Genomic DNA, 26725 nt, shown 5'->3' on the forward strand with positions numbered 1-26725 from the left:
GCCCCCCCCCCCCCCTTTAATCTATACATAAATTCAGACCCCCCAGCCTTTCTAGGGTTAATACAAATGTATTAAAGCATCTAAACTTTTATATTGAAAACATTGATTTAACATAATGACCTAATCAAAAATGAAAATACAAAAAATGTGAAGAAGAGAAAATGTGTTTAAAAATAAAGTCTATTGTCTACAGTGGTACGCGATTATATCAATACAATGAAACCGGATTTTTTATTTATGCTTTGGGTGTTTACAAGCTTTTTTCGAACTACAATTTTACAAGTAATCAAAACGAAGCTTTTTCAATTGACAGCTTCTCTTTGTTTTCATTTCAATGCGTATCCACACTGTTAAAAAGCTTGATATAACTTAAAATTGAAAATCAAAAGTCGCCTTCATTGTATTGATATAATCACCTATCACTGCATTAAACCAGGGTATATTAATCAGCGTGAATATGTGTGAATGAACAACTCTTGTTTGCCAACAGGAAGAAGAGCAAAGTAAACAAAGAAATGAAATTGGACTCCACTGTAAATATAACATTATAATATTATGTATAAACAAAATTAATTATTTAATTATTTAAGACTACTTTACAGGGAAGTTAAGGGAATCTTACTTAATCAAGGGTTCCCAAGACCGATTTTGCCTGCAAACCATCCAGAGTGCAATGAGGGATGTTTTGTAGAGGGAACCCATGTTAAGTATATTTTTTACCACCCTTTGGTAAGTAAATTTTTTACCACCCTTTGGTAAGTAAATTTTTTACCACCCTTTGACCAACATTACCGACCTATGATTCCCCTAATAGAGGAAGGTTAGGTTACTGAACGTCCCTTGGGACAGTAATATAAAATAACTACCCGTTCTGAGAAGTTGTGTTCAGGAAAACATTTGGGCATTTTCATCTCAAAACACGGTGGTAAAATTGTGTACAATTACTTTTTCAGGAAGTTATGATTTGATTATTTACGATTACTTTTTCGGGAAGTTAAGGGAATTTTACCTACAAAACATTCCTCGCTGAGCTCTGGATGTTTTGTCGACAAAATTGGTTTTCGGAACCCTTGGTAAAAAAAAATCTCTTAACTTCCCTGTAAAGTAGTTGTAGATAATTGTAATTTCCAGAAAAAGTAATTTTACACAATTTTATCGCCTTTTAGATAAAAATGTGCGAATTTTTTTCCTGAAAACTTCGCAGAGTGGGTAATTATTTTACATATCTGTCCCAAGGGACGTTAAGCAACTTAACCTCCCTCTGCTGGGTATCATAGGACGGTAATATTGATCAACAGGCGGTAAAAAAATTACTGTATTCATGGTTTCTATAAAGAAAACAGTAGTACATGAAAGAGGCTCAATCTAAAGACGATTTTTAGTTTTTCGACATTCAATTTACGTCTGCTAAACATTTTGCAAGTTTTGGAAACTCTTTGAAAATAATGGCTGCCTCGAAAAACTAATAAATGATAAGATGATTTTTGAAAAAACTTATTATAACCTTGAAGTTACAAAAAGAAATTGTTTTGGAGGCGACTGACTACTGGATCTTATTCCACGTCAAGTACAGTTCGTTTTAGATAAAATGTAAGTCAGATCGATGAAAGAGACTAATGAGTAATATAATTAAATATCAAAATAAAATGAAACCTTAAGATTACATTTTAATCTTATTTCTAAAAACAAAAAATTTGCACTTTGTTCCTGTGATTATTAATTAAGTTAGGTCACATTTCTATATCCACCAAGCTAGATGCCCAACTTTCCAAGCAAGTTTAAAGTTGAAATTTGGTAAATAGAACTGTTAATGTATTTAAAGTTGGTAAATACAGGGTGTCCCACGAAACATGACAGTTGTTGAATAGTTTTGAAGGTCTTCTTCCATAAACTATATTAGTCATATTACTATATTACTACCATTTAATATTTTGTATTGTTCTCTTTGGTATCAAACAATCCAACAAATTATGGAAGAAGACATTTCTAACAATTCACCAATTGTCATGTTTCGTTGGACACACTGTAGATTAAGTTTGCTACCTGAGTTGAATTAATGTTCCAGGAGCATAACTATTTATCTTAATCAAGTTTAAGTCAACACGCAACAAACTATCGTATTAATCTAATAAAATCACGGAAAAGAAACAAAAACTTATTGAGAAAAAAGCTCTGAATCATTTAGAATAAAATAAATTGGTTGGATTAATAAAGGGGTTGGATCAATAAGGGGGTTGGATCAATAAAGGGGCTTGATCAATAAAGGGGTTGGATCAATAAAGGAGTTGGATCAATAAAGGGGTTGGATCAATAAGGGGGTTGGATCAATAAAGGGGTTGGATCAATAAAGGGGTTGGATCAATAAAGTGGTTGGATTAATAAAGGGGTTGGATCAAGATAAGGGTTGAACTAGTAAAGGGGTTAAAAGGATAAACGGGACAATTTAAAAGAAGATGCTTTGAATTTATAAAGATAATCATTTTTCGAAAAAAATAAAATAACATCCTAGCTCCAATCTTGTCTGTAACATCTTTTCAGAAATATGTCTCATGAAACCCGAATATTTAAAAAGTTATATTTGAAATTCAACTTGAAAATTTGATTTCAAGATTCAAGATTTTATTTGATGAACTTGCAAATGAATATTTAAAAAATTTTGATTGCAATTTTTCTTTTAAATTAAGTTTTTTCTTTTCTTTTCAGTCCAGAAGGGAAGAGGGCTGTATCTACAGGGTAAGTCAAAAAAAGGGTGTGATTTACGGCGCCTGGTGCAAAATTGTATCCTTTTTGTGCAACTCTCCTGTAGGATGATTTTTCAATATTTTTTTAAAATTTTAAATTTTAATCCAGTTGCCCAAAAAAATCCGCGAACCTTTTTTTCTCTCAAAATCAAAAGTTCAGAAAAGCAAAAATGTGTAAATAAATTATTTCTATCGAAATCTAAAATTTTATAATGATTAAATCACAGAATCACAGCAAACTCGCAAAATTGTAATAAGAAAATTTGCAATTTTCAGTCATGTTCTAATTTCTAAGGAAAAGTTGTTTTTCAAGGGTTCTTCAGGTTTCAACTGATCAGCATATATTTTAAACTTTTAAATAAACTAAGAAGAAAGGAACTAAAGAATTCAAATAACTTTTCCTTGAAAATTAGACCAGAACTAAAAATTGCGAATTTTCCTTTAACAATTATGCAAATTTTCTGTAATTCTGTGATTAAATCTTTATAAAATCTTAAATTTCGATAGAAATAGTTTATATACACATTTTTGCTTTTCTAAACTTTTGATTTTGAGAGAAAAAATGGTTCGCGGATTTTTTTGGGACCATAAAAACACATAAATCACACTTTTTTTCGACTCACCCTGTATTTATCGAGATGATTATTAATTTGTTCAACATGAACTATCCTAGTCCTCCTTTCTCGCTACCATCCGCTCAATAAAGCACAGCTAACTGCGAGATGATTATTAATTTGTTCAACATGAATTATCCTAGTCCTCCTTTCTCGCTACCATCCGCTCAATAAAGCACAGCTAACTGCGAAAATTTAAATCTAAAATCTAAAAGTGCAGCAGGATGATTTGGTGCCAACTAACTACAGTGGTCGGCGTTTATATCAATACTATGAAGACGACTATTTATGTGTCTCATTTTCATTGGATTGTGTAAATTCGTAACTTGAGTCAAAAAGTCGTTTTCCAATTCTCATTGTAGCTTATCTAAAGCAATACTGTGTAATAATTCTGTAATGACACATCAGTACACTTTACTAACAAATAAAGTCGTATGAAAACAATTATTATGAGACTGGGCTGTAGTATTACAAAGAATTTAACAAGTACAAATCTGTACATCCGTTTGTGAACACCATGTATTTCTTAGCTGGTACAACCCTAAATATTTGCATGAAGATGCATTAATCACGGACCAAAGTATTTTGACATTGTTTGCGTTTTCAATTAAAACCACTATTTCTGAGAAAGAAAACAATTAACAAGAAAAATAGTTTCTATAGATTCTTTCCAGTTTTACGACTAGAAATCAGAATTCCTACTTTTTTTAATGGTTTGATATGAAAAATATAATAATTTGTTCAATCTTTAAGACGACATTTAAAAGAGGTTATAGAATCAACATTATAACAGAGGATGTCGTATCTTGCAGCGACCAACGCACACACACAAGCTATATTACATTTTTGACATACTTGCACGTGATTTTAGAGCTGATAGGCGTGGTGTTCCGCCCCCTAGCCTGTCTTAGCCGCAACGAATGGCAAAGAAATTGTCCTAACCAAACACAACCCTGAAAAAACAGCTGTTTTAGGTCGGATATTTCAATATATTGGAAATTATTTGTTTAGAAGTTGAGCAAAGTAGTGTAAAATCTAAACTATAATTGTAGGATAAACTACACCTGGGAAGAAGAAGGCCAGTGTGATCCACTCTAGAACTATATACGCAGGATTTTTAAATAATCAAGAACATTCCCTTTAATCCTGTCAATTTTCAAATTAAAAGAACATTAAAATGTAATTTTAATCTGTATTTTAAAACTAAAATATAATGTAAACCAGAGTTTTATCGAGCATCTTAAAGGAAAATAATATTGGCACATTTTAATTGTTAAAACTGTAAACATGTAATATTTAATCTCAAGCTTTCATGGACAATACTGATCGTCATGTTGCAGATGCTCATGGGAGATGTTTAGGGAGTAAAGAAATACTCCTTAATCCTATTTCAAGAAGTGATCCGTTAATTCAAATGACAGTCAAGGTACAGAATGATATCAAAACTTTGTTCGGAGATCATATAAAGCATTAGAATCATTAATTGTATCGCTTGTAGTTGTTTGATCCAATTATTCATCAAGAGTGATCAGTATAACCCGGAGTTCTTGAGGCTCCAAAAGAGACTAGGGTTGTCTCACAAACACAAGCAAGTCAATAAACAGAACAGAAATATATTCATTTGAAAAAGATAATTGATGTTGAAATGTGATTTCAACTGATTGATCTTCAGATGTGGAACAGGACTGATACAATATATATTTACCAGGGCTTCCTATATACAGTTTGATCCTTCATCTTATATTCACACAATTCTACCTCCCAGTCAGCTTTTTAACAAAGATCTCACGGTAATCTAGAGGGATCTCACAGTGATCTACAGCACACAGCTAGTCTGTAAAACCTCCCAGGTATTGTTGAAAGCTGACTCTTGTTAAACGTTAGATTTCAATAATTCCACTGTAGGCAGAAAGAACCTGAGGACGACTGTACGTATCGTTTCTGTACTACATACTACTGTTGCGCTTGAGGTATTGTATCTAGATCAATTCCAGAAGGTGAATACTTCTGATATTTCAATAAGTATTCTTTAAAGAATAAGATCGTTCCTGACCTGACTTTAAACTAATTCAGGAATATCCTGATCTACATGCGTTGATCCTACGGAATCAAGGAAGAATTGCAGTCCGCAGTGTTTTCAGGTCACACTTGAAAGCTCATTATCTAATAAACCTAACGGATTTATGTGGAAGAGCTTGCATAGTTTGATTAATGCAGAGCCTTCTCATCCCATCGTTTCTCTTAATTTATCTATTTCAGGTTTGTTCCACCTCGAAACTTTTGTATTGGATACCCATTATCCCAGTTGGTTGATTTCAGTATCCACAGTGGGCCCTTTTGAATTTTACGGAGTTTCTACTGAATCTCTTGATTTTATCTGTTCTCTCATTGGTTTACTGCAAAATTCCTTGGCTTATGATTGGTGGATTTTCTGCAATTAGCGGGATATGGAATAAAGATTAAATTAATCTGTAGATAAACGAAAGATCGAGAACAAGGATTGTTATCGATATACGGAACAAGGTTACAAGAGTTCCCACCTGGATATTTTGCGGAGATTTATGTGTCATAAATTTTACTTTTTGAGACATTTCTGGTTAAAAAATAGAAGACAATCATTTAACTGCTACATGGTTTCGTTGTTCAATTCGTATAATTACAAAATTAAATGATTTTATGGAGATCAGATAAACGTAGTAATTGTTTTAGTGGTTTCTTAATTAATTTAGCTTTTTTATCTATTTTGTTATTTTTATTTATAGAGACCCACCTCTCTCAATCCTTTTACATAATGTTTTATCAGCGCTCTTCTAATAAAATCAGATTAACATACAGGGGGATCCATAAATATGTGGAATAGAATACTGAACGTTAAACTTCAGTTACAGTGGTAGGCGATTATATCAATAATATGAAGACGACTTTCGATTTTAATTTTGATTAATATCAAGCTTTTAAACAGCAATAACAATGGATATTTCAAGCAAACATGTATTTTAATTATAACTATATATCTATATATAAATACTGTGAAGACGACTTTTAATTAAGTTTGATTAAGTATTGATATAATCGCCTAGCACTGTATGATTTTCAGTAGTACAAAGAATATGAAACAATTTCATTTTAGTTGATGATTTGCTTTTTAAGCAATTTCCGGCCACAGTTGTCTTTAAAAAGTAAGACTAGTACCAATTAACAGCTAATAGGCTGTTCAGTTTGCCATGAAATTACCCAAATACATGAACGGTCCCTTTAAGTAAATTATATTTGTAATATGGTTGACATATTTTGTTAAGGTTTGAAATAAAGTTCTTTTATTTGTTTTTCGTGTTTTATTTGAGGATGTTTTTATATTTTAAGATTTATTCAAACAATATCAGGTAAATGACAATAAAACAAACATTATAAATTGATAAATCAAATTAATTAATTTAAAAACATATTCAACAATAATATAACAATTTATTCCAACACACAAAAACTGACATAAACATTAATCTAAGAATGAGGGGGTTATGGGTGTAAAGAGGACAAAATAAACTGTAAAAAAATTTTATTTTAATTTTCAATGTTATTATTTAAGTCATTGCAACGAACGCTGATTTTCGATTTCACTTTTCTTTGCAGCCGAATGTCATAGACCTTAGATATTTTAAACACCATGCATTCTGTTAGCTAGAACAAATCATTTCAGTTTAAAATATCAAAGGTTTACACCAATGAACATATACAGGAACGCCCAACTCAGATATACGCAAATTGTGTACTGTACACTGTGGGAGGAATGTAAACAAACTCACTGCTTCCACAGAAGTTGAAGGGAAAGGACTAAAGCTCTGATGTGATATTACAGTCCAACAAAAAACAAGTTAATTTATGAAGTCAGAGCAAATACATATGATTTTTGGCTCTCTGGTCAATTTGGAAAATACAATAGCAATATATTTTTATTCCACCCTTGGGCCCTTTTCCCTCAAAAATGATGCGTTGCTACTGAATTCTTTTTTTTGATCTCCTTCCACTGCAGTACACAGATTTGACGCATGAGATAAGGCGGTTCCTGGTCTATATATTTTTTGGTTTACACCTTCTTAGCTGCAAAGGAATTGAGTCTTTGCCACAAACTCTGATTTTCTAATCTCTATATCTTTGGAACCAAATGTTGCAGACCTTAGATATTTCAAACTGTGAATTCTGTTAGATCAAATAATCTGAGTTTGAAATATCAAAGGTTTACAAGATGGGGTTCAAAAGATATTGAGGTTTAAATATTTGATTTTGTTCCAAAGACCCAATTCCTTTGAGAGATTCGAAAATTTCAGACTCATATCCTTCTGGAAACAATATTTTTTACTTTTAAAAATGTTGTAGGAAAAAAACCTGTTCTACAAGATTACATACAGTCATAACCAGAAAACTCCGAAATAGGAAGACGACTTAGAAAGCAAATAGTTTTTCTAGACAATTAATAAATAGCAACTCAAGTCAATTTGGTCTTTTTAAACGGACCAACTTCTGTTTCCCGTGCTTATTGGACTAACTAAAGTCATAATTTGAGTTTAAAAGTCGTCTTTCTATTCCAGAGTTTTCTGGTTATCACTGTAGCAAAAAAAATAATTTAAAATTACTACAAGGCACTTATTTTTCAAAGTTTTTTGTATAAAACTGCAGGTAAAGATATAATTTTTAACAGAAGAAAATTCTAGGACAAACTAATAGTGTTTCATACTTGATTAAACGGGTTTGGTTATGACAATTTCAGGGCCAAGCATTAGAAATTTTGAAAATTTCTTTGTTAACATAAGCAAATTAAAATAAATTTGAAGATTTTTCTTTGACAACTTTTTTGACCAGACATAAACTTTTCAATACGTTATTTAAACTGCCGTAAAAAAATTGGGTCCGACCTGGTTACTGGTTAGCAATTTTGACGTTTATTGACATACAAACGAAATATATTTGATAGCAGAAGTTAGCAGAATTAAACTTGAATTGAACGACTGTTGTTTGTGTCTGGAAATAATCTGGAGTTGTTTCTTTAAAATCTTGATTTAAGATAATTATATAATTGATAATAGTCTAAAAAATGATAAAATTGTGCGCGTTAACGAGAGGAATCAATTCTTTGTAAACTTCCAGTGTTTCTCTACCTCATCGCCGATAGTTCTAAAAATGTATATACAGTGGTTCTCCTAATAATATGGAAAAGAAAGACGAATAATGACAAAAAATGTTATGGATTCAATATTATCGTCTATCTAATACACTTTATTCTGAAGACCCCTGCATCATTACATATACATATGTATTAGCCAAGAAAACAAAAATAAGAAATAAATGTATTCTTGGCTACCTAGAACCTACCTGACTACCTAGAACCTACCTGGCTACCTAAAACCTACATGTCTACATAGAACCTACCTGACTACCTAGAACCTACCTGGCTACCTAGAACCTACCTGACTGCCTAGAACCTTCCTGGCTACCTAGAACCTACCTGGCTACCTAGAAACTACATGGCTTCCTAGAACCTACTTAGCTACTTAGAACCTACATGGCTACCTAGAACCTACCTGGCAACCTAGAATCTCCCTGGCAACCTAGAAACTACCTGGATACCTAGAACCTACATGTCTACCTAGAACCTACCTGACTACCTAGAACCTACCTGGCTACCTAGAACCTACCTGACTGCCTAGAACCTTCCTGGATACCTAGAACCTTCCTGGCTACATAGAAACTACATGGCTTCCTAGAACCTACTTAGCTACTTAGAACCTACATGGCTACCTAGAACCTACCTGGCTACCTAGAATCTCCCTGGCTACCTAGAAACTACCTGGCTACTTAGAACCTACCTGGCTACCTAGAACCTTCCTGGATACCTATAACCTACCTGGCTACCTAAAAACTGCATGGCTTCCTAGAACCTACTTAGCTACTTAGAACCTACATGGATACCGAGAACCTACATGTCTACCTAGAACCTACCTGACTACCTAGAACCTTCCTGGCTACTTACAACCTACCTGACTGCCTAGAACCTTCCTGGCTACATAGAAACTACATGGCTACCTAGAACCTACCTGGCTACCTAGAATCTCCCTGGCTACCTAGAAACTACCTGGCTACCTAGAACCTACCTGGCTATCTAGAACCTACCTGGCTACCTAGAACCTAGATGGCTACATATCACCTACCTTGCTACCTAGAACCTACCTTGCTACCTAGAACCTACTTGTCTAACTAGAACCTACCTGGCTACCAAGTACCACCTAGAGTCTTCCTGGCTACCTGGAACCTACCTGCTACCTAGAACCTCCAAAAATCTACATGCTATTAAATCCACACTACTACCTAGAACCTACCTTCTGCCTAGAACCTCCTGAAACCTACCTGGCTACCAAATGCCACCCAGAACCTACCTGACAAGTTGGTCTTGAACGGCTCTAACTGGTCTACAGCTACCAACAATTCTGCTACTGTTTAAATGTTGCTAAATAATGGAAAAAATAGAAATTATTTCGGTGTAACATAAATCAAATCTGTAAAGCAGAGAAACTTTATAACGTAATTACATGATTACATAAAAGCATAAAATAATAATAAGAATACATATTTTTATTACAAATTGTTACTAATACCGAAATCATTTTTCAAAAATGCGCAAAAAAAACATTGGGGCGAAAAATCAATGTTTACTCTCTTTTTAAAAGTTTAGCTTTATATAGTTTACATTTCTAGGTTCAGAAGTGTACTCTAAGCACCATTAAGCAAAATCCTGAACCTTGAAATCAAAAATATGAAGGCAATAATATTGTTTTAAGCCTGGACACAACACCCTGTAGTATCATTAACAAACATAAAAGATAATTTAAATATTTAATTCATAATTAAATTTTTAATTCTGACAAAAAAGTAAAAAACTATTAAAACTTTTTAGTTGTAACTTAAATTTAAGTAGAATATCAATAGTCCATCCACTTGTTATTCATTTGCATTTAATATTATATACATTCCTTTATATGGTTTCTTCAAAATGAATTATAGCCTTACCTTTTCAGAATTAACTTTATTTTCTCCTTTCTTCTGAAAAAGAGAAATATTATTGGTTGAAATATAATTCAATTCTGGTTTCTGTAGACTATTACTTGACTTTGATGGAAAAAATATAATTTGTTATTTATGGGGAAAATATGAAATGAAATATTTAAATAGTCCTAATTTTAATCATCAAAGGCTTAAAACCATCAGTTTGTAAAGATGCAGGGATTAGAAAATAAAAATAAAAAATGTTTGCCAAAAATGCTTAAAAACAGAAATAATCTTGGATTTAAAGAATGTGTGATTTATATTGATTTTCAAATTATTTATTGGAAAACAGTAAGAAATGTAAAAAAAGAAACACTGCTACAGCGAGATTGTTTTCGTCTCTAAATGTAAAAATTCCAGAAAGAAGTTAGAATTATTTCGCCAACAATGTTATTGTAAACCCACCAAAGGTTTAGCCATGTGTACATAAGCTGATTTAAGTTCATTGCTCCCAAAAGTGGGGAAATGATGTATAATAAATGCAATCAATAAAGCCAAACAAGTCCGGAGTCAGTCCAAGGGTATGGAACTCCGAGTATGTGCGCAACTCTAATTATTGAACAGTGTAGATAAGGCCAAGCTGGTCGCAGGGTGCGGTACACCTGGAGGATGGGCAGCTGGGTAAAAAACTCCGAGAGTATTGAACCCTTTCTTATCTGGAGAAATAGGGGAACTAGGGTTAATAATATGATGCCCGAGAAAGGAGGAACTGCATTATCTGCCGGCAGAGAAAGAAATATCGTCCGCTATCGCATGCCCCAATTCAAAGTCAGTTAGCACAAAGTATCTGAAGAGAAGAGTCGGATGGAAATATATTAGCCCCCAGGCGAATGTTGAGTGTAATTAGATCAACTTCAGTTGGTCCAACACTATTCGTTTGAATAGTTATTATGTCAATATATGTGTATGTGTAACCATGCTTTGTTATTCCACTCTATCTTGGCTATTTAATACTGAATTCTTGTCAAGTCTATATTATGCTTTCAAGTTGTCAAGTGTTGTCAAACTAACCTTCTCCATTGCACTGTAATCATGAAGCATCTCGTTAAGAACAGAATCATTGTAAACATCTATAGGGGTGTTATACTAAATATAACAAATATTTACAGCTTAAATATTTTATCTAAAGAACCTGTAAAATCTTTCCCTGGGATGTTTAAAAAGATGAAAATTTCCCTGTATGATAATTGAAGGACAGCAGTATGGTTTTGGTGAATTATATTGGCGTACTAAGCCTAGGGGTGTCAGAAATAATATTTTTTTTGTATATTTTTAAAAACATCTATAAAACTTTTAAAGTTTAATTTTTGATAAAACTATTTGTTCTGGATGATTGCAAATATCTATCTAAAACTTTCTTAAACCGGAATATTTTTTCTAAATTCATGTAGTTAATAGTTTGAGTCAAAATAAAAATTCTGTTTGGTTTATGTACCCCCTCTCCCCTGTATACCACAGTAAAGCCAAGTACTTTGCAGTACATTGTAGTACCCTGTACCCTGAAGCACTCTGTATACCCTGTTACAATCACTTTCCATAAAAAGATTTGAAAAATACAAATTGGTGTTTTTGCCATTCCTCCCTCCAATGAATCATCAGCTGTTTAGTTTTAAACCATCAACAGAATCTCTTTTTATACTGTTTTACACAAATGAAAATAATGCAAAACTAGAGTAAAGTGCAACCCAGAAAAGCTTTTATATAAGTTCTAAATATTTTTGTTCAAAATAAAAATTCTGTTTGGTTTGGCAACTTTTTTCTGCAGAATCTGTCCTACTTTCTGAGAGGTTTATATCGGTATGTTTAAGGATATAAAGCAATATCAATAATTGTTTTAACTTAACCTCTTAAAAAAGTGAATTTAGAAAAAACGTGTTGATTTAAGAAAGTTTTCTATAAATATATGCAATCACCCAGGACAAAAAGTTTTATTAAAATTAAACTTTTTAGGTTTATGGGACGTTTTCAAAAAAATGGAAAAAAGATCATTTATGACACCCCTAGCTGCTTAGTACGTCAATATAATTCACCAAAACCATACTGCAGTCCTTCAATTATCATACAGGGAAATTTTAATCTTTCTAAACATCCCAGGGAAAGATTTTACAGGTTCTTTAATCTAATTTTAGAAATCGTCATAATTGATAAAAAGATTCTTTTAATTTTGAAAATATATTTCTTAATTGTTTAATAAATAGATAAAATGTCTAGAGCACGCCTTTCTCTTAGCCCAAAGAGGAGGTTATCATTGCTTTAATACTTTAACTGATTTCAATTCATGTAGCTGGCGGCCCTAACTGCTTGAAACTCCCTCAATTGTAAAATATTCCTGTTTGTTTTCAATAAAGAAAGGTTTCCCAACTGTTGTGAACTTCGTTGGAATTTTCCCCGGAAGCCCATGATCCTAAACAACAGAAATTGAATCTGGAATCGGTTAAACAATTTGAAGGAAATATTTGCGAAAAATGAAAGAATGTTTAATCTGGAATCCATTGTCCCCAATGAAATCGTAGCCACTGTAAACTCTGGTTAATTTCAAGTACCGGCCCTACTGCTAAGCAGCAAGAGCAAGCTTTACTGTCATACAGCTTAATTAAGGCAAAACGGGACGGTAGACCAAAATAAAAAGCCAATTATGGAGCGATTCTATTGTAGCTACTGCAATGAATAAATGGTTATGTAAAAGCGATGTAAATGCAATGTCTTCAATTAATTCATCGTTATCCCCTGCGCGCTGGATTACAACTTTATAATAATTTCTATAAAAAAGCGAGAATGCCGCGCATCAATCATATTTTGCATATTTACAATCTAATTTGAAATTTATACATTGTAAGATATGAATGATCAATCATATATTTAGTTGAATGGTTTTGACCGGGATATTGCAACTCCATAAATTTACTGAATTTTTTTTCGAACACTTACTTTTAGAGTTGATAATTCAATTTAAAAGGTGTGACCAGCTATGTAAGGTAGTCGAACAGAGTATGCAGTGCATGGAACAACTAGTTGATCCATGATGCAGTGTTGTGGAAAACTTCTTTCGGATTCATTTGAAACATTGAAACATTACTAAACAACGACGACAAAAAATAAAGTAAAATTTTACAGTAATCCAATTAGATGATTAGGAACATATTTCTCAAAAGAAATTTGTCAATAAATCAATGCTAGAATCAATTATTTCGTTTTCATCATTATATTGAATTTCTTATTTTCTTTGAATTAATTCGCTTATTTCTTCAAATGTCGCCTTTTAATAATATTTCAGAAAATCTGCAGAAAATCTTTGTAATAATGAGAAACCAGAATAATGAGAAAATAGAAACTATTAATTGAACAAGAATACTTATTTTCGATTGAAAAGTTTATATGTCTCAAATGAATCCGAAAAAAAGTTTTCCACAACACTGCATACTCAGTTCAACTACCTTACATAGCCGGTCACTCCCTTTAATAAAGAGACTTGCATGTCTGCTGACGCCTCCCCTTGAACCTTTATATTAGTAACAATTCAGAAAAGAAAATCATTTTTTACAGAAAAATATGATAAAATATGAATTCTAACATTTTCTCTCTATGTCTCTGCTGCAACTTTAAATGATCAAAGGTTTGTTATTTTATAAAAAAGAGAGTGTAAGTCATTCATTACTTTGTATATTGAATAAAAGCCTTTACCTTCATAGCTGCCTTGTAATACGCATCTCCAGTCAGACAATCTTTCCGTTGTATCTAAAAAAAAGAAAAATCAAGCTGGATATTTGTTGTGTATAATGTAGGAGAATTTATGAACTGTTTGCAGATGTTTTGAACCCAAATGTGTATATTTTAATGCAGTGAGGACCAAAAAACAGTGAAAAAGGAAGACGTCATAAAAGCAGGAAGTGTATCTTATATTGTTACAAAGGAAATATTTTACTAGTAAGTAATTAAATCCATTATTCACAAAACAATTACTTTGTCTCATTTTCCTTAATTAATTTAATAATTTAATTCTAAAAGTCTGTATTATTTAGTTTAATTATTATTTAATTTGAGCTGAAAGGTTCCTAAAGTGAAGGCTTTTAAATCATAAACCTTTGACTTCAGCGCTTCAGGCTCCTTTCCACGCAACTATTCACCCCTTGACAAGGGATAAATGTCGTCTTCCTTGCGTAATTTCATATTCTGCATTTGCTTTATAAATTTTGCAATAACAAAATTTCTATCAATTTTTGCGCGCTCGTTCTAAATCATTTGCGAAATTCTCTTCTATAAACTAGTAAATTATATCAGTTTACGCAGTCAATGTCAAGCTCAGTCGCTAAAGTTTTTCCTCTTTAAAAGTTTTGCCCTTTGGTGTATTTTCCCTTTAAACAAAACTGTTATTTTCAAAACTATTTTGGAAAGTTAAAGAATAAAAGTTTGAAGTGTGAAGTGTAGAATAACAGTTAAAAGTGAAGTAAAGAATAAAAGTTGGGAGTAAAGTAAAGAATAAAAGTTGGTAGTGAAGTAAAGAATAAAAGTTGGTAGTTAAGTGTAGAATAAAAGTTGAGAGTGAAGAGAGGAATTAAAGTTGGGATAGAAGTGTAGAATAAAAGTTGGGAGTGAAGTGTAGAATAAAAGTTGGGAGTGAAGTGAAGAATTAAAGTTGAGAGTAAAGTAAAGAATAAAAGTTGGGAGTGAAGTAGAGATAAAGGTTAGAAGTGAAGTGAAGATGAAAGTTTGGTGTGAAGTGAAAATAAAAGTTGTGATGGAAGTGAAGAACACAAGTTGGGAGTGAAATGAAGAATAAAAGTTGGGAGTGAAGTGTAGAATAAAAGTTGGGAGTGACGTTAAGAATTAAAGTTGAGATTGAAGTAAAGAATAAAAGTTGGGAGTGAAGAGAAGATAAAAGTTAGGAGTGAAGTGAAGATGAAAGTTTGGTGTGAAGTGAAAAATAAAAGTTGTTAGGGAAGTGAAGAATAAAAGTTGGGAGTGAAGTGAAGAATAAAAGTTGGGAGTGAAGTGTAGAATAAAAGTTGGGAGTGAAGTTAAGAATTAAAGTTGAGAGTGAAGTAAAGAATAAAAGTTGGGAGTGAAGAGAAGATTAAAGTTAGGAGTGAAGTGAAGATGAAAGTTTGGTGTAAAGTGAGGAATAAAAGTTGTGAGGGAAGTGAAGAATAAAAGTTGGGAGAGTAGGGAAGAAAAAAAGTTGTGAGGGAAGTGAAGAATAAAAGTTGGGAGTGATGAATAAAAGTTGTAAGGGAAGTGAATAATAAAAGTTGGGAGTGAAGTGAAGAATAAAAGTTGTGAGGGAAGTGAAGAATAAAAGTTGGGAGTGAAGTGAAGAATAAAAGTTGTGAGGGAGGTGAAGAATAAAAGTTGGGAGTGAAATGAAGAATAAAAGTTGTGAGGGAAGTGTAGAATAAAAGTTGGGAGAGTAGTGAAGAATAAAAGTTGTGAGGGAAGTGAAGAATTAAAGTTGGGAGTGAAGTGAAGAATAAAAGTTGTGAGGGAAGTGTGGAATTAAAGTTGGGAGTGAAGTGAAGAATAAAAGTTGTTAGGTAAGTATAGAATAAAAGTTGGGAGTGAAGTGAAGAATAAAAGTTGTGAGGGAAGTGAAGAATAAAATTTGGGAGTGAAGTGAAGAATAAAAGTTGTGAGGGAAGTGAAGAATAAAAGTTGGGAGTGAAGTGAAGAATAAAAGTTGTGAGGGAAGTGAAGAATTAAAGTTGGGAGTGAAGTGAAGAATAAAAGTTGTGAGGGAAGTGGAGAATAAAAGTTGGAAGTGAAGTAAAGAATAAAAGTTGGGAGTGAAGTGAAGAATTAAAGTTGGGAGTGAAGTGAAGAATAAAAGTTGTGAGGGAAGTGAAGAATAAAAGTTGGGAGTGAAGTGAAGAATTAAAGTTGTTAGGGAAGTAAAGAATAAAAGTTGTGAGGGAAGTGAAGAATAAAAGTTGGTAGTGAAGTGAAGAATACAAGTTGTGAGGGAAGTGAAGAATAAAAGTTGGTAGTGAAGTAAAGAATAAAAGTTGTGAGGGAAGTGAAGAATACAAGTTGGTAGTGAAGTAAAGAATAAAAGTTGTGAGGGAAGTGAAGAATAAAAGTTGGTAGTGAAGTAAAGAATAAAAGTTGGGAGTGAAGTGAAGAATACAAGTAGTGAGGGAAATGAAGTTGGGAGCTGTGACGCTAACAAATTTAAGTTGAGTGATGACTATTTAATTTAACTTTGAAAACACAAAATATCAAAACAAGTAAAACAATAAAATAGTCAGAGTTCAAGTTTAAATGTTAAAAATATAAAATTTTTCAGCAAATAAATTGAATGATTGCATATTTTTAAAGAATATATTTAAACATCTTTATAGCATGCATTCTTCAAAATTTTAAGCTTAATCTACTAAATGTGCCCAAATGTATTTTGTTCTTAAACATGTCATGGGCGGTCATGGCTAAAAAACAGCAAACCCTGAACATAAAGTTATCATTAAACATATTGAAGCGACTCTTGAGGTCAGACCTGTTGGAAATATGGAGTTTAGCCGTAATTAATACAGATTATTCTTTAAAAAATTGTCAAATCTCATGAGTCGTATTCACAAATTGTGCCAAAATGAACGCAAAGCGCTGTAACGTTTGACTAACCTGAGGAGACGAATTCTGCTTCTTTAGTTTGTAAATCTGCGTAAAGGAGGGAACAATATTCTCTCCTCTTTCTATTTCAAGATCTAGATTCAACCCTGCACTCCTTAAACAAGATCATCTAGAGTTAAGCAGACACTTTTAAAACAAGATCTAGAGTTAACCCGTCACTCCTAAAACAAGATTTAGATCGTTAACTTGGTACTCTTGAACAAGATCTTGATTAAACCCGGCACTCCGAAAACACGATCTTGATAGTTAACTTGGTACTCTTGAACAAGATCTTGGTTAAACCCGGCACTCCGAAAACATGATCTTGATAGTTAACATGGTACTCTTGAACAAGATCTTGGGTAAACCCGGCACTCCGAAAACATGATCTTGATATTTAACCTGGTACTCTTGAACAAGATAGAAAATGAACACTTACAATAACAAATTATCCCAAAAATAAGGAGAAAGTGTAGGCCATCAGAGCTGTAAACTTTTGATATCGGGATTAATGCTTGATCAACTCTTTTTCTTAATCTCGAGATTAAATAATGCTTGTTCTTCTCTTGATATTAATCTTCAGATTAATTAACCGATCGGATTAAAGATATCCCATTCTAAAGTTTTCAGCTCTGAATCAATATAGATCCGCGCTTCAGATTATAATAATTATATATATAATATTACAGTGAGAACCAGAAAACTGTTGAATACGACGTTATATTTCAAAATATGTGTCCAGAGCTAAAATCCTGATTGGTTAATTAATCTGGAGATTAATAAAAGGAGGAGAACAAGTCTTATTTAATCTCGAGGTCAGAAAAAGTTCCCAGCTAAGAGCTGAAAACTTTAGAATTTTAGATATTGAAATCAATGCTTGATCTCATCTTTTTATTATTTTCCAGACTAGTATAATCTCCAGTTTGTTCCTGAACAGTGCATTAAATTCAACCAACAAAATGGCGTATGCAAAATTTTGAAGAGCCAATCAGAAGTCGAGAATATTTGAAATTTTACGCGCTTCTTAATTTGTCTAAATCTTGTATGGTTATAAAATAAGGGAGAAAAGAGAAGATTAAGCAGGAAATTCAGATTAATCGATCGGGATTTAAGAAATCCAATTCTAAAGTTCACAGCTCAGGCCATTTAACTTTAAAAAGTTATTTTTAAGCTATTAGTGAAAATATTTGCATTTTATGAGCGTCGAATATACTTGAATATTGCTTTATTGTCGTGTTCCTATGACTATAGTATATTTTGGTTCTCACTGTATTATATTTTGGTTCTCACTGTAGTATATTTTGGTTCTCACTGTATTATATTTTGGTTCTCACTGTAGTATATTTTGGTTCTCACTGTAGTATATTTTGGTTCTCACTGTAGTATAGTTTGTGTTACGTCCATGCATGCAGTGTGATTTGATGCATTTAAAACTAGGAATTTTGATAAATCAAATACTCAAAATTTAAAAAGGTTGCTGAGATATAGGGATCTATATTAATAAAACTAGAGTTTAAGTTACAGAGCTGGGAACGATCGCTTAATCTCAAAATCCACTGTGGGCCCTGTTAAATTTGACAGAGAACCTGCTGGATCTCTTGATTTTGGAGATATTGCCATTTCTATGTTCTCTCATAGGTTGAACGCAAAATTCCTGGCTTCTGATTGGCTGTTCGTTTTTGACAGACGACATGGGTTAATGATAAAGATGTTTAATAGCAAAAGATCCACAATTCAATAGATCTCGGCTCAGTTGCTATTTTAAGAAAATCAACTTTAATTAAGATCTTACTTGATGAGTTGAGCGCACTGTTTATGTGTTAAACCGAAAACTGACTGCCCATTCACCTTTAACGATCCAAACCAAATATTTTTCAAGCATTTTTACAATTTCATATTTCAAATTAATTAATATATTTATCTAAAGGAAACTGAGTAGTTTTTTTTATAAAAACAATTATTATTTTTATGATCAAATAAATTTTGTTAGTCCGAATCTTTCCTTCCAGAGATAGTCCATCTAAAACAAGAAAAACAAGTTTACATTCAAAGCTAGGAACTGATGACTTTATTTCTAGTTTTATAGATGCTAGGTCGGATTCACAATGGTACCCTTTAAATGTTTGAGATGGCCTTGTTTTTCAAGCTAAAAAGGTGTTGTTTTCAATTGGGGGTTCTCTTGAAAAGAAAGTTAATTGATAATGTTTAACGCTTACTTTCTCATTGCTACCAAGACTAAGGTTAAAAGGGTTGTGAATCAGATAGGCCTCTCGATAATTGAGCGAACACTTGAATTAATGAAATTGTTTCAAAGTATCAAATCACAATTGATATTTAATATTTAATGTAGATTTGTATATTATAGAAAATTAATGGAGGAAATAATTTGATAATAATAATGATAATGATTATAACATTATTTAAAATAATGATAATAATACTAATAGTATTAATAATAAGTATGGAAAGAACATTAACAATAAAAATATAACTAATTTTTTAATTATGATGACCTTATTCAGACCAGCAAGATCAGCTACAGACTCTTCCCTTAAAAACATGATAAATATATAAAAGCATCAACAGCTGTGAGAATAAAAACAAAAATTTAAATCTAACGAATGTCATATGAACAACAACAAATATCTGCAGTTAAACCCTAAATGAGCCATACATCGGAAGAATTTATCAAATGTCGTTTTGACAATTTTTCAATGGGCTTTATACTATTTGACGTAAATCTCAGTATTTGCGAAAATAAAAAAATAGCCAAGAATATGCGGGAAAAGTTTTAAAGAGCTCAATGTAATCCTTTAATTAAAAATCTAAATATCTGCAACATTCCATTATCAGAAAGTGAAGAATACGACATCTGACGAATTCTTTCGATGTAGGGCTTATTTAGGGTTTAACTGTATATTTAAATTTTGAATAAATATCATGGATTGATTGAATTAGTCAATAACATGGTACATAACAAGAAAATTATAAAAGTTTAACTTTTTAAAGGCTCTTTTGAGGCCGAATTTATAGAATTTTAAGCGCGGCTCAAATATGGTTGGTTCCACGTGTGACTTAAACTTCTATTCAATGTCTCAAGATTTAAGTCGGCGCTCAATTGAAACCGGTTTTTGGCGGATTTAAGACACGGCTTAAATTTATTAAATTCGGACTCCGAATGTTTTATAAAAAATTGTTTCTTTAAATACAACAAGATTGAATGTGAGGGAGCGCTGTGTCAGGGATATTAAAGTGAAACTAAATATCTTATATTTTATTAAATAATAATAATAAATATTCACCTGACTGTTCCAATTTTCAGCGCGAACCCCTGAATAATATTTTCCTTTCTTAAAATAATCTGTTTTACAAGCGTTTTATAATTTTTTTTTTTTATAATTTTCATAAAATAAAATGGTACGAGGCAGTTAATTTCAAATGTTCATTTCATCTTTTTTCTCCTTTCTCCGTCTGCACGTCCGCAGGTTCTCTTTTTCTTACTTCCCTTTGCCCGTCCATTTATGGCGCTGATTTTGAAAGAATGTTTACGATTCGCTGTCTTTGCGCCATTATAAGACAGTGCACGATCACCCTTTCATTGAATAGATGTCCACCTCTCTGTTTTTTGTTTAGTTTGCATAATCGTAATTGCAGCCTCAGCGCTGCACATCTTGTCTACTTGCATTTTCTAGTTCAGGCCACTCCTAAAACTTCAAGTTAGTTTTTATTTGCAGTGAGGAAGCAATAGTTTCCATGCTTTGAACCGCACATTTTTACTTTCCAATAGAAGTAGAGGAGAGTAAAGATGAAGATAAGGGTTTGTAGGAGTGGCATATCAGGAATGTTTTTTTAAAAAACACTCCATTTGTCCACATGTTATACTGTTTCCCAGTCCAGCGGAATTCCTAAGGTAGTATCGCATTTTAGTGTGCACTCCCATGCAGAATGCGGAGTTGTCCCTTTTCATCAGCTGTGGTTCGGAGCCCTTCCAGAAAGGGTTCCAATCGCTAAGTGGAGTGGGTATAAAACCGGATTAGTTTTAGACATACTGCAGCTGACTTAAAATAATCTAATCAGGCTCATATCTATATATATATCTATGGGGCACAATTTATGAGACAAAAAAAATAAAATGAAAAAATGAAAAGAAGAAAACAAAAAATGAAAGAGAAGAAAAAAGAGGAAAAAATTTGCAAAAATTGTTCTCACTAATACTATGTGTAAAGGATTGTTTGTTCTTCAAATCATAGAAAAATTGAGAGCTTTCTGAAATAAATTATTTGGTAATTTTTATTTCTATCCTGTCTTGTGAAATGATAGGGTTTAAATAAAGTTTTTGTATTTTGAGAAGCTTATTCTTTTGATACAAACAGCTCCTCAATAGCACTTGAGGCGAAGAAAACAGGCAAAAAAACTTTTTAATAATTGTAATGTGTGATAAATTAAAGATATAATTCATTCATTAATTTTGACAATTATTGATTTTTTCAGGTCAAAAAACTGTTTCGCCTTCAGCGCGCCCTCTACTTATATATTTATGCTATTTTTCTATTTTGCGCCCCCCCCCCATTAAAAATTCCTAGCTACGGGCCTGAATCTAATAATTACAATTCTTATATTCTATTTTATCTGTCCTTAAACTGTCTATAATGAATATAAATGTTGGGAATTCTACAAATAGAAAACACACGTAAACTAATTCGGGCCTTTCATTCACAAACTTTGACTCGGAAAATGTATTTAACGAAAATGGACCCCAACATTTACGAGTTGAATGCCTTTATCTCAGCCTTATGATCATTAAAACCTATTTGCGACGGACATTTTAATTTTTGTGAACAATACCTTCTCAGATTTCCTAGAAGAATACATTTTTAATTCTAGAAAAATTGTTCACCATTAATGGAACTTGATGCAGATTTAAGTGTTGAGAAAAAAAATACATTTCTAATTTTTACATTTAGAGTAAAGACTTGTAGACAATCTTAAATTGAATTGAGAAATCCAATTTGCTTCAACAGTTGTAGGAACTCATAACCTTGGGGGAATTATGTAACTCTTACAGCACAGCAAAATAAAATAATTACAGGGTGGTCAGAATAAAAGAATATTTTCAAGTTTATATTGTCTGATCTAACAAAGTTTAAATCTTGTAACAAAAGGTCTACAATATCTGGTTTCAAAGATATGAGGATTAGAAAATCAGAGTTTGTGGCAAGCACTCAGTTGTTCTCTGGGTTCAGCTATTTTTGGTTTTAAGTTTCATTTAATCAAAAATATCTTTCTAAATATAATCCTAAAATGGCAGTATTTGGCTGTACTTGTACATCAATTCTGATAAAAGCCCACTCCAGTTTACAATTTGCAGATTAAATGAGTTTTCAAATATAGGATTTATTCTATATATCAGGATACAAGATATAGGATATTCCAGAGGGGTCATTCTAAAACAAATGAGACAATTATTTGACAATCTCTAATCTGGCTAAAATTTTGCACACAGAAAAAAACATATTTCATTTTACAAAATCTTTTAATGACCTCCGGGGTCAGAGTGGAAGGGCAGCAACATTTTGAAAAATTTAAATTATATGAGAAAATGTTTTTTTTTAGATTGTGCAAATTTTTTTTTTGTAAAAGTCAAATTTTAACTTAACTTTTAGATAAACATTCTTATAATTAAATTTGCTGAAAAAAAATTTTAAAATATTTTAAGAGTTAAATAAAACAAAAAAACATAAGCTATTTAAAACAATTCTCTTTTGTAAAGTATATTCATTTAAATTCTGTATTAGTTTCTAAAAAAAACGTTGCTATCGACTCCTTGGGTATGTTAAGAACAAAAAATCTCAAAAATCATAATATATGTTATTTATTGCTTTTTGGGTTCTAGGAATCCATTTTTCAGGTCAAAGGTCACTCTGAAGGGCTGATCCCTATTATAGTTTCTTTAAAAACTCAAAAATAACAAAATATTAATAGTTTCCTTTCTTAAAATAATCCAATTAAAATAATTCTTTTAATGCTTATAATCTGTCCAAGAACTGATAATGAGGATACATTTCTACCTCTTCACTAGGTATTGGATATTCCTCAGGTGAAAACCTTTGATTGGGATAGCGCCTAGTTTCAGCGCCTAAACTAGATATCCACTGAACAAGCTTTTTTGATAACGTATCTCAGTCACAGGACCAGCTAAAGTGATTTTTTTATGTCATTCAAATTTAAATTAAGTATAGCATTTTACTCTTATTATTTGTTGCATGATCCAAGCGGGTACAACATGTACTGTATATGCATTCAGTCGTACCGTCCAGTCTAGACTACCCAGAGCAAAGTCAACCCAGCACGTGTATCCTGGCAAGATCCCAGTGATATCCAATCATGGATTGGAATCCCAGTATATTTACTAACGTAGTACGAGGATATGGCCGGTACGAATAAAGTATAGCGGCCATCGTTAAAGAATACATCAAGATTATTTCATCGAGTTTAAGAATTTCCATTATTACATTTTTTCCTCATAAGATTATCATATTCTATTCTCTTTGTTCATACTTCCCAACCCTAGATTAGAGCGGATTTTGATCAAGAGAAATTAACTTCTCATTAAATGCAGACTCCTGGAAAAGCGTCTCCTTTGAAAATATCGTTCAGAATAATATTTTTTGTGCAAAAAATCCAAAAATAAAAACATACTTTTTTAAAGCATGAATAAGATATTTGTCCACCATATTTGATAAATACATGCAGAAACCATGTTTATGAAAATCTGCAAAACTGGGTTTTCTGGGCTACAATGTTAATAATTTGCCTCGGAACAAACTTTTTATCCCAGGGCCGGATTAACAAATTTAGAGTAAACAATGTGGGATAAAAACTTTTTGAAAATTGGATTATACTAATTAAAGTTTAAAGTTTATTAAGTTTTCTAGCAAGGAGTTCAGCAAAGAAAAGAACTAGAAAAAAAGTTCATTCTTCCATTTTAAAACAGACCTTCATAAGATAAGATTAAGACCGGGATAAAAGTTTTTTAAACAAAAAATTCAATTCTTTTCCTCCAAAATTTTCCCAGCTAAATATTTGTTCTCTGTAGTCCTTGATATTATTTTGAAGAAATTAAATTCTTTTCCTCCAAAATTTTGCCAGCTAAATATTTGTTCTCTGTAATCCTTGATATTATTTTGAAGAAATTAAATTTTTTCTCAAACATTACAAAGATATTTTAGTATAGTTCAAAATTGTGAATTATGAAATACAGAAGATAAATATAATACATAGGCAACATAGTGCATCAATGTTGTTTTAAATTGAAGTAAAAAATGTTTTCTTATATTCTTTTTATTTTCTGTTCTTTCATATCGAATCGAGAAAAAACTAAATTTCAAACTTTTTGTGCAAGCACAATTGTGTAAGAAATCTATGGACCAAAAAAGTAAGAAACCCCGTCAACTGTCATTGATTGTTTTAACAAACATATTACAATCTCTCTATTTAAGAATTGAATACCCAAACTAAATTAACATTCTATTTGTTCGGGTCCATTTTCAAGTTATTATACCTACCCAATAATGTCGACATTGTAACTTAATAAAAGATAAGAAAATATCTATAAATCATAAATACATATTTCAAATGCCTTGATTGATTGATATTTTACTTGTTAATATTTTCGTTGAATAAACTCAATTCCAAAATTTTAAATCAAGGTTCTAGCCGCTACTTAATATTTTTTTAAATATCCCTCATCCAAACCAGAAAAAGAAAATGTGATAAAAGGTTTGAGCACAGTTCGCTTCTAAAGTTGTCTTGCGATGCATTTTGTCTGAAATCTAATTTCCAGATGTATCTAAATCTACCAGTTTTATAAATAGAAACTAAAACTAGCTAAATCAAATCTTCAGAATGAACCAGAATAGATCTCAGTTTCAATGGAAGCTCTAACTCAAATAAAAAGATGAGTGTCCACGTATCCCTTTTAAAAAATCTAATCTCTCTTGAATTTTGCAATCGTTTAAATTATTAACTTTTAGTCCAAGATATATACTATTTACTGTTATAAATGGTTGAAAAGAAAATATTCCTGATCTGGGCCTCCTGTCAGAGAAAATCCCCAGGGAGTAGATGTAGTCTTCCTCCTCAAGTGTACAGTCAACATATGTTTCGCCATTTTTTCTAAGAGAAAAGTCACCTTTTATAGGCATGTCAAAAGGAATTATTAAACACCTACAGAGTACAGTACAGGTCAGAGTTTATATCAATACAATGAAGACGACTTTTCTAGTTAGGTTTAAATTTCTAACAATAAAGAGAATCTGATAATTGACAGCTTCTCTTTGTTTCCATTTTTATGTTCATCCAAGCTGTTGGAGAGCTTGGTAGAAATCAAAATTGAAATAGAAAGTAGTTTTCATTGTATTGATAAATACGACGACGAGTGTACTAAATAATCTTTTTTATACCAATAAATATATAGAGAATAGGAACGCCTATAAGTGAATTTTATCAGAAGATGAAGCTGAGATGAAAACTTCAGTATGGGGGATATCGAGATCAATGCTTGATCTTCTCTTTTTCTAAATCTCCAGATTAAATATTGCTTGTTCTCATCTTATTATTAATCTCCAGATTAATTAACCAAATGGGATTAAGGATATTTAATTCTAAAGTTTTCAGCTCTGAGAAGTTCACAGTTTGCTAATGTAATCTATTCTCTTTGTATATTTGTACGTATCATGAAATTTTTAAAACTTGATTTAACCGTTTTGCATATCGGAAAAACATTTTCAACTTATACGGCTAAAATTTGGCATAAAGTCCAAAAGCCGGAAAAGTGCCAAGTCGATCACCCCAAGACTACTACTAGTCCTTTCATTTCAGTGTTATTTTTTAGCATAGTATGTTTTCATAATTTCAGTGTTATTTTTTAAGCATAGCATGTTTTCATAATTTTAGAATGGTTGTGTACAGCAAATTTCAAAGATTTGTCCAATATCGTGATTTATAAGATTTAAAAAGATTTGTAACAGGATCCTTCGAAGTACTTTAAATCGTTCAAAACTTCTTTTTTTTACGATGAAAATACATTATTTACAATTATTTTGAGCTCTTTCAAAGTTAAACTCAATAATTTTATAAATAATATACTAAACATTCAATAAATGTTAAACTAACATCTACTTTGTTTACTCTACAGAGGTTTGGTCCATCACCATCACCGAATTTAAAAAAAACAAATACTATTGAAAATAATTGCTCTCTTCAATCTGTGATTTCTTTTCTTTATCCGAAGCCTTTTTTTGTGGAAAAAATTGTTTATTTTTACAGAAAAAAGTAAGAAAACGGCAATTTGATATTTTTCCGATTAAAAAAGTTAAAATAAAAATAGCATTATTGTAAAGAGGGCATATACTCGTATAGGCCCTTGTACTCCTTGTTCACTACACGTTCTCCACCCTCACTACTAAGTACTGAGGCTCCTTTCCAGGTATTGTCTTGACAAACAATTCTCCAGGAGGCCTTTAGTACTGGGCAATGTTACGGGCAGAGCAGGATAGATAGATAGTTAGATAGTTAGATAGATAGATAGATAGTTAGATAGTTGCTGATGTAAACTTGTTTTATATATTCTCATACCTGCTTCTTTACAGTCAATATATACAACTTATGTTTAACTAA

The 26725-nt window shown here is 31.8% G+C and overlaps 1 protein-coding gene across 2 annotated transcripts; it reads right to left on the minus strand.

The window, feature by feature from the left end:
* Positions 1–7974: 7974 nt before the first annotated feature.
* On the minus strand, positions 7975–25221 carry LOC111697879 (PDZ and LIM domain protein 1). Of its 2 annotated transcripts, XM_023468012.1 has the most exons (12): positions 25131–25221; positions 20350–20378; positions 19561–19597; positions 19050–19067; positions 18840–18895; positions 17060–17162; positions 14132–14185; positions 12780–12854; positions 11462–11536; positions 10415–10447; positions 9784–9854; positions 7975–8524 (listed from the first exon to the last, which is right to left on the minus strand). In XM_023468012.1, exons 1-12 carry the CDS (start codon positions 25215–25217, stop codon positions 8476–8478), a joined length of 687 nt encoding a protein of 228 aa, XP_023323780.1. In that variant the 5' UTR covers positions 25218–25221; the 3' UTR covers positions 7975–8475. The 2 variants fall into 2 exon arrangements, with proteins under 2 accessions (XP_023323780.1, XP_023323781.1); XM_023468013.1 differs by lacking the exon at positions 12780–12854.
* Between the last annotated feature and the right edge of the window lie 1504 nt (positions 25222–26725).

Source organism: Eurytemora carolleeae, unplaced genomic scaffold (genome assembly GCF_000591075.1).
Source record: "Eurytemora carolleeae unplaced genomic scaffold, Eaff_2.0 scaffold306, whole genome shotgun sequence".
Taxonomy (NCBI): Eukaryota; Metazoa; Arthropoda; class Copepoda; order Calanoida; family Temoridae; genus Eurytemora; species Eurytemora carolleeae.

Excerpts from the sequence above, each read along its gene's own strand:
- LOC111697879 (XM_023468012.1), bottom strand. The coding sequence starts at position 25,217 with ATGGCGAAACATATGTTGACTGTACACTTGAGGAGGAAGACTACATCT. Across the intron at positions 14,186-17,059 it reads AGCAGAATTCGTCTCCTCAG|ATACAACGGAAAGATTGTCT; the intron begins GTTAGTCAAACG and ends TCTTTTTTTTAG. Across the intron at positions 10,448-11,461 it reads ATTACAGTGCAATGGAGAAG|AAGAAAGGAGAAAATAAAGT; the intron begins GTTAGTTTGACA and ends TCTCTTTTTCAG.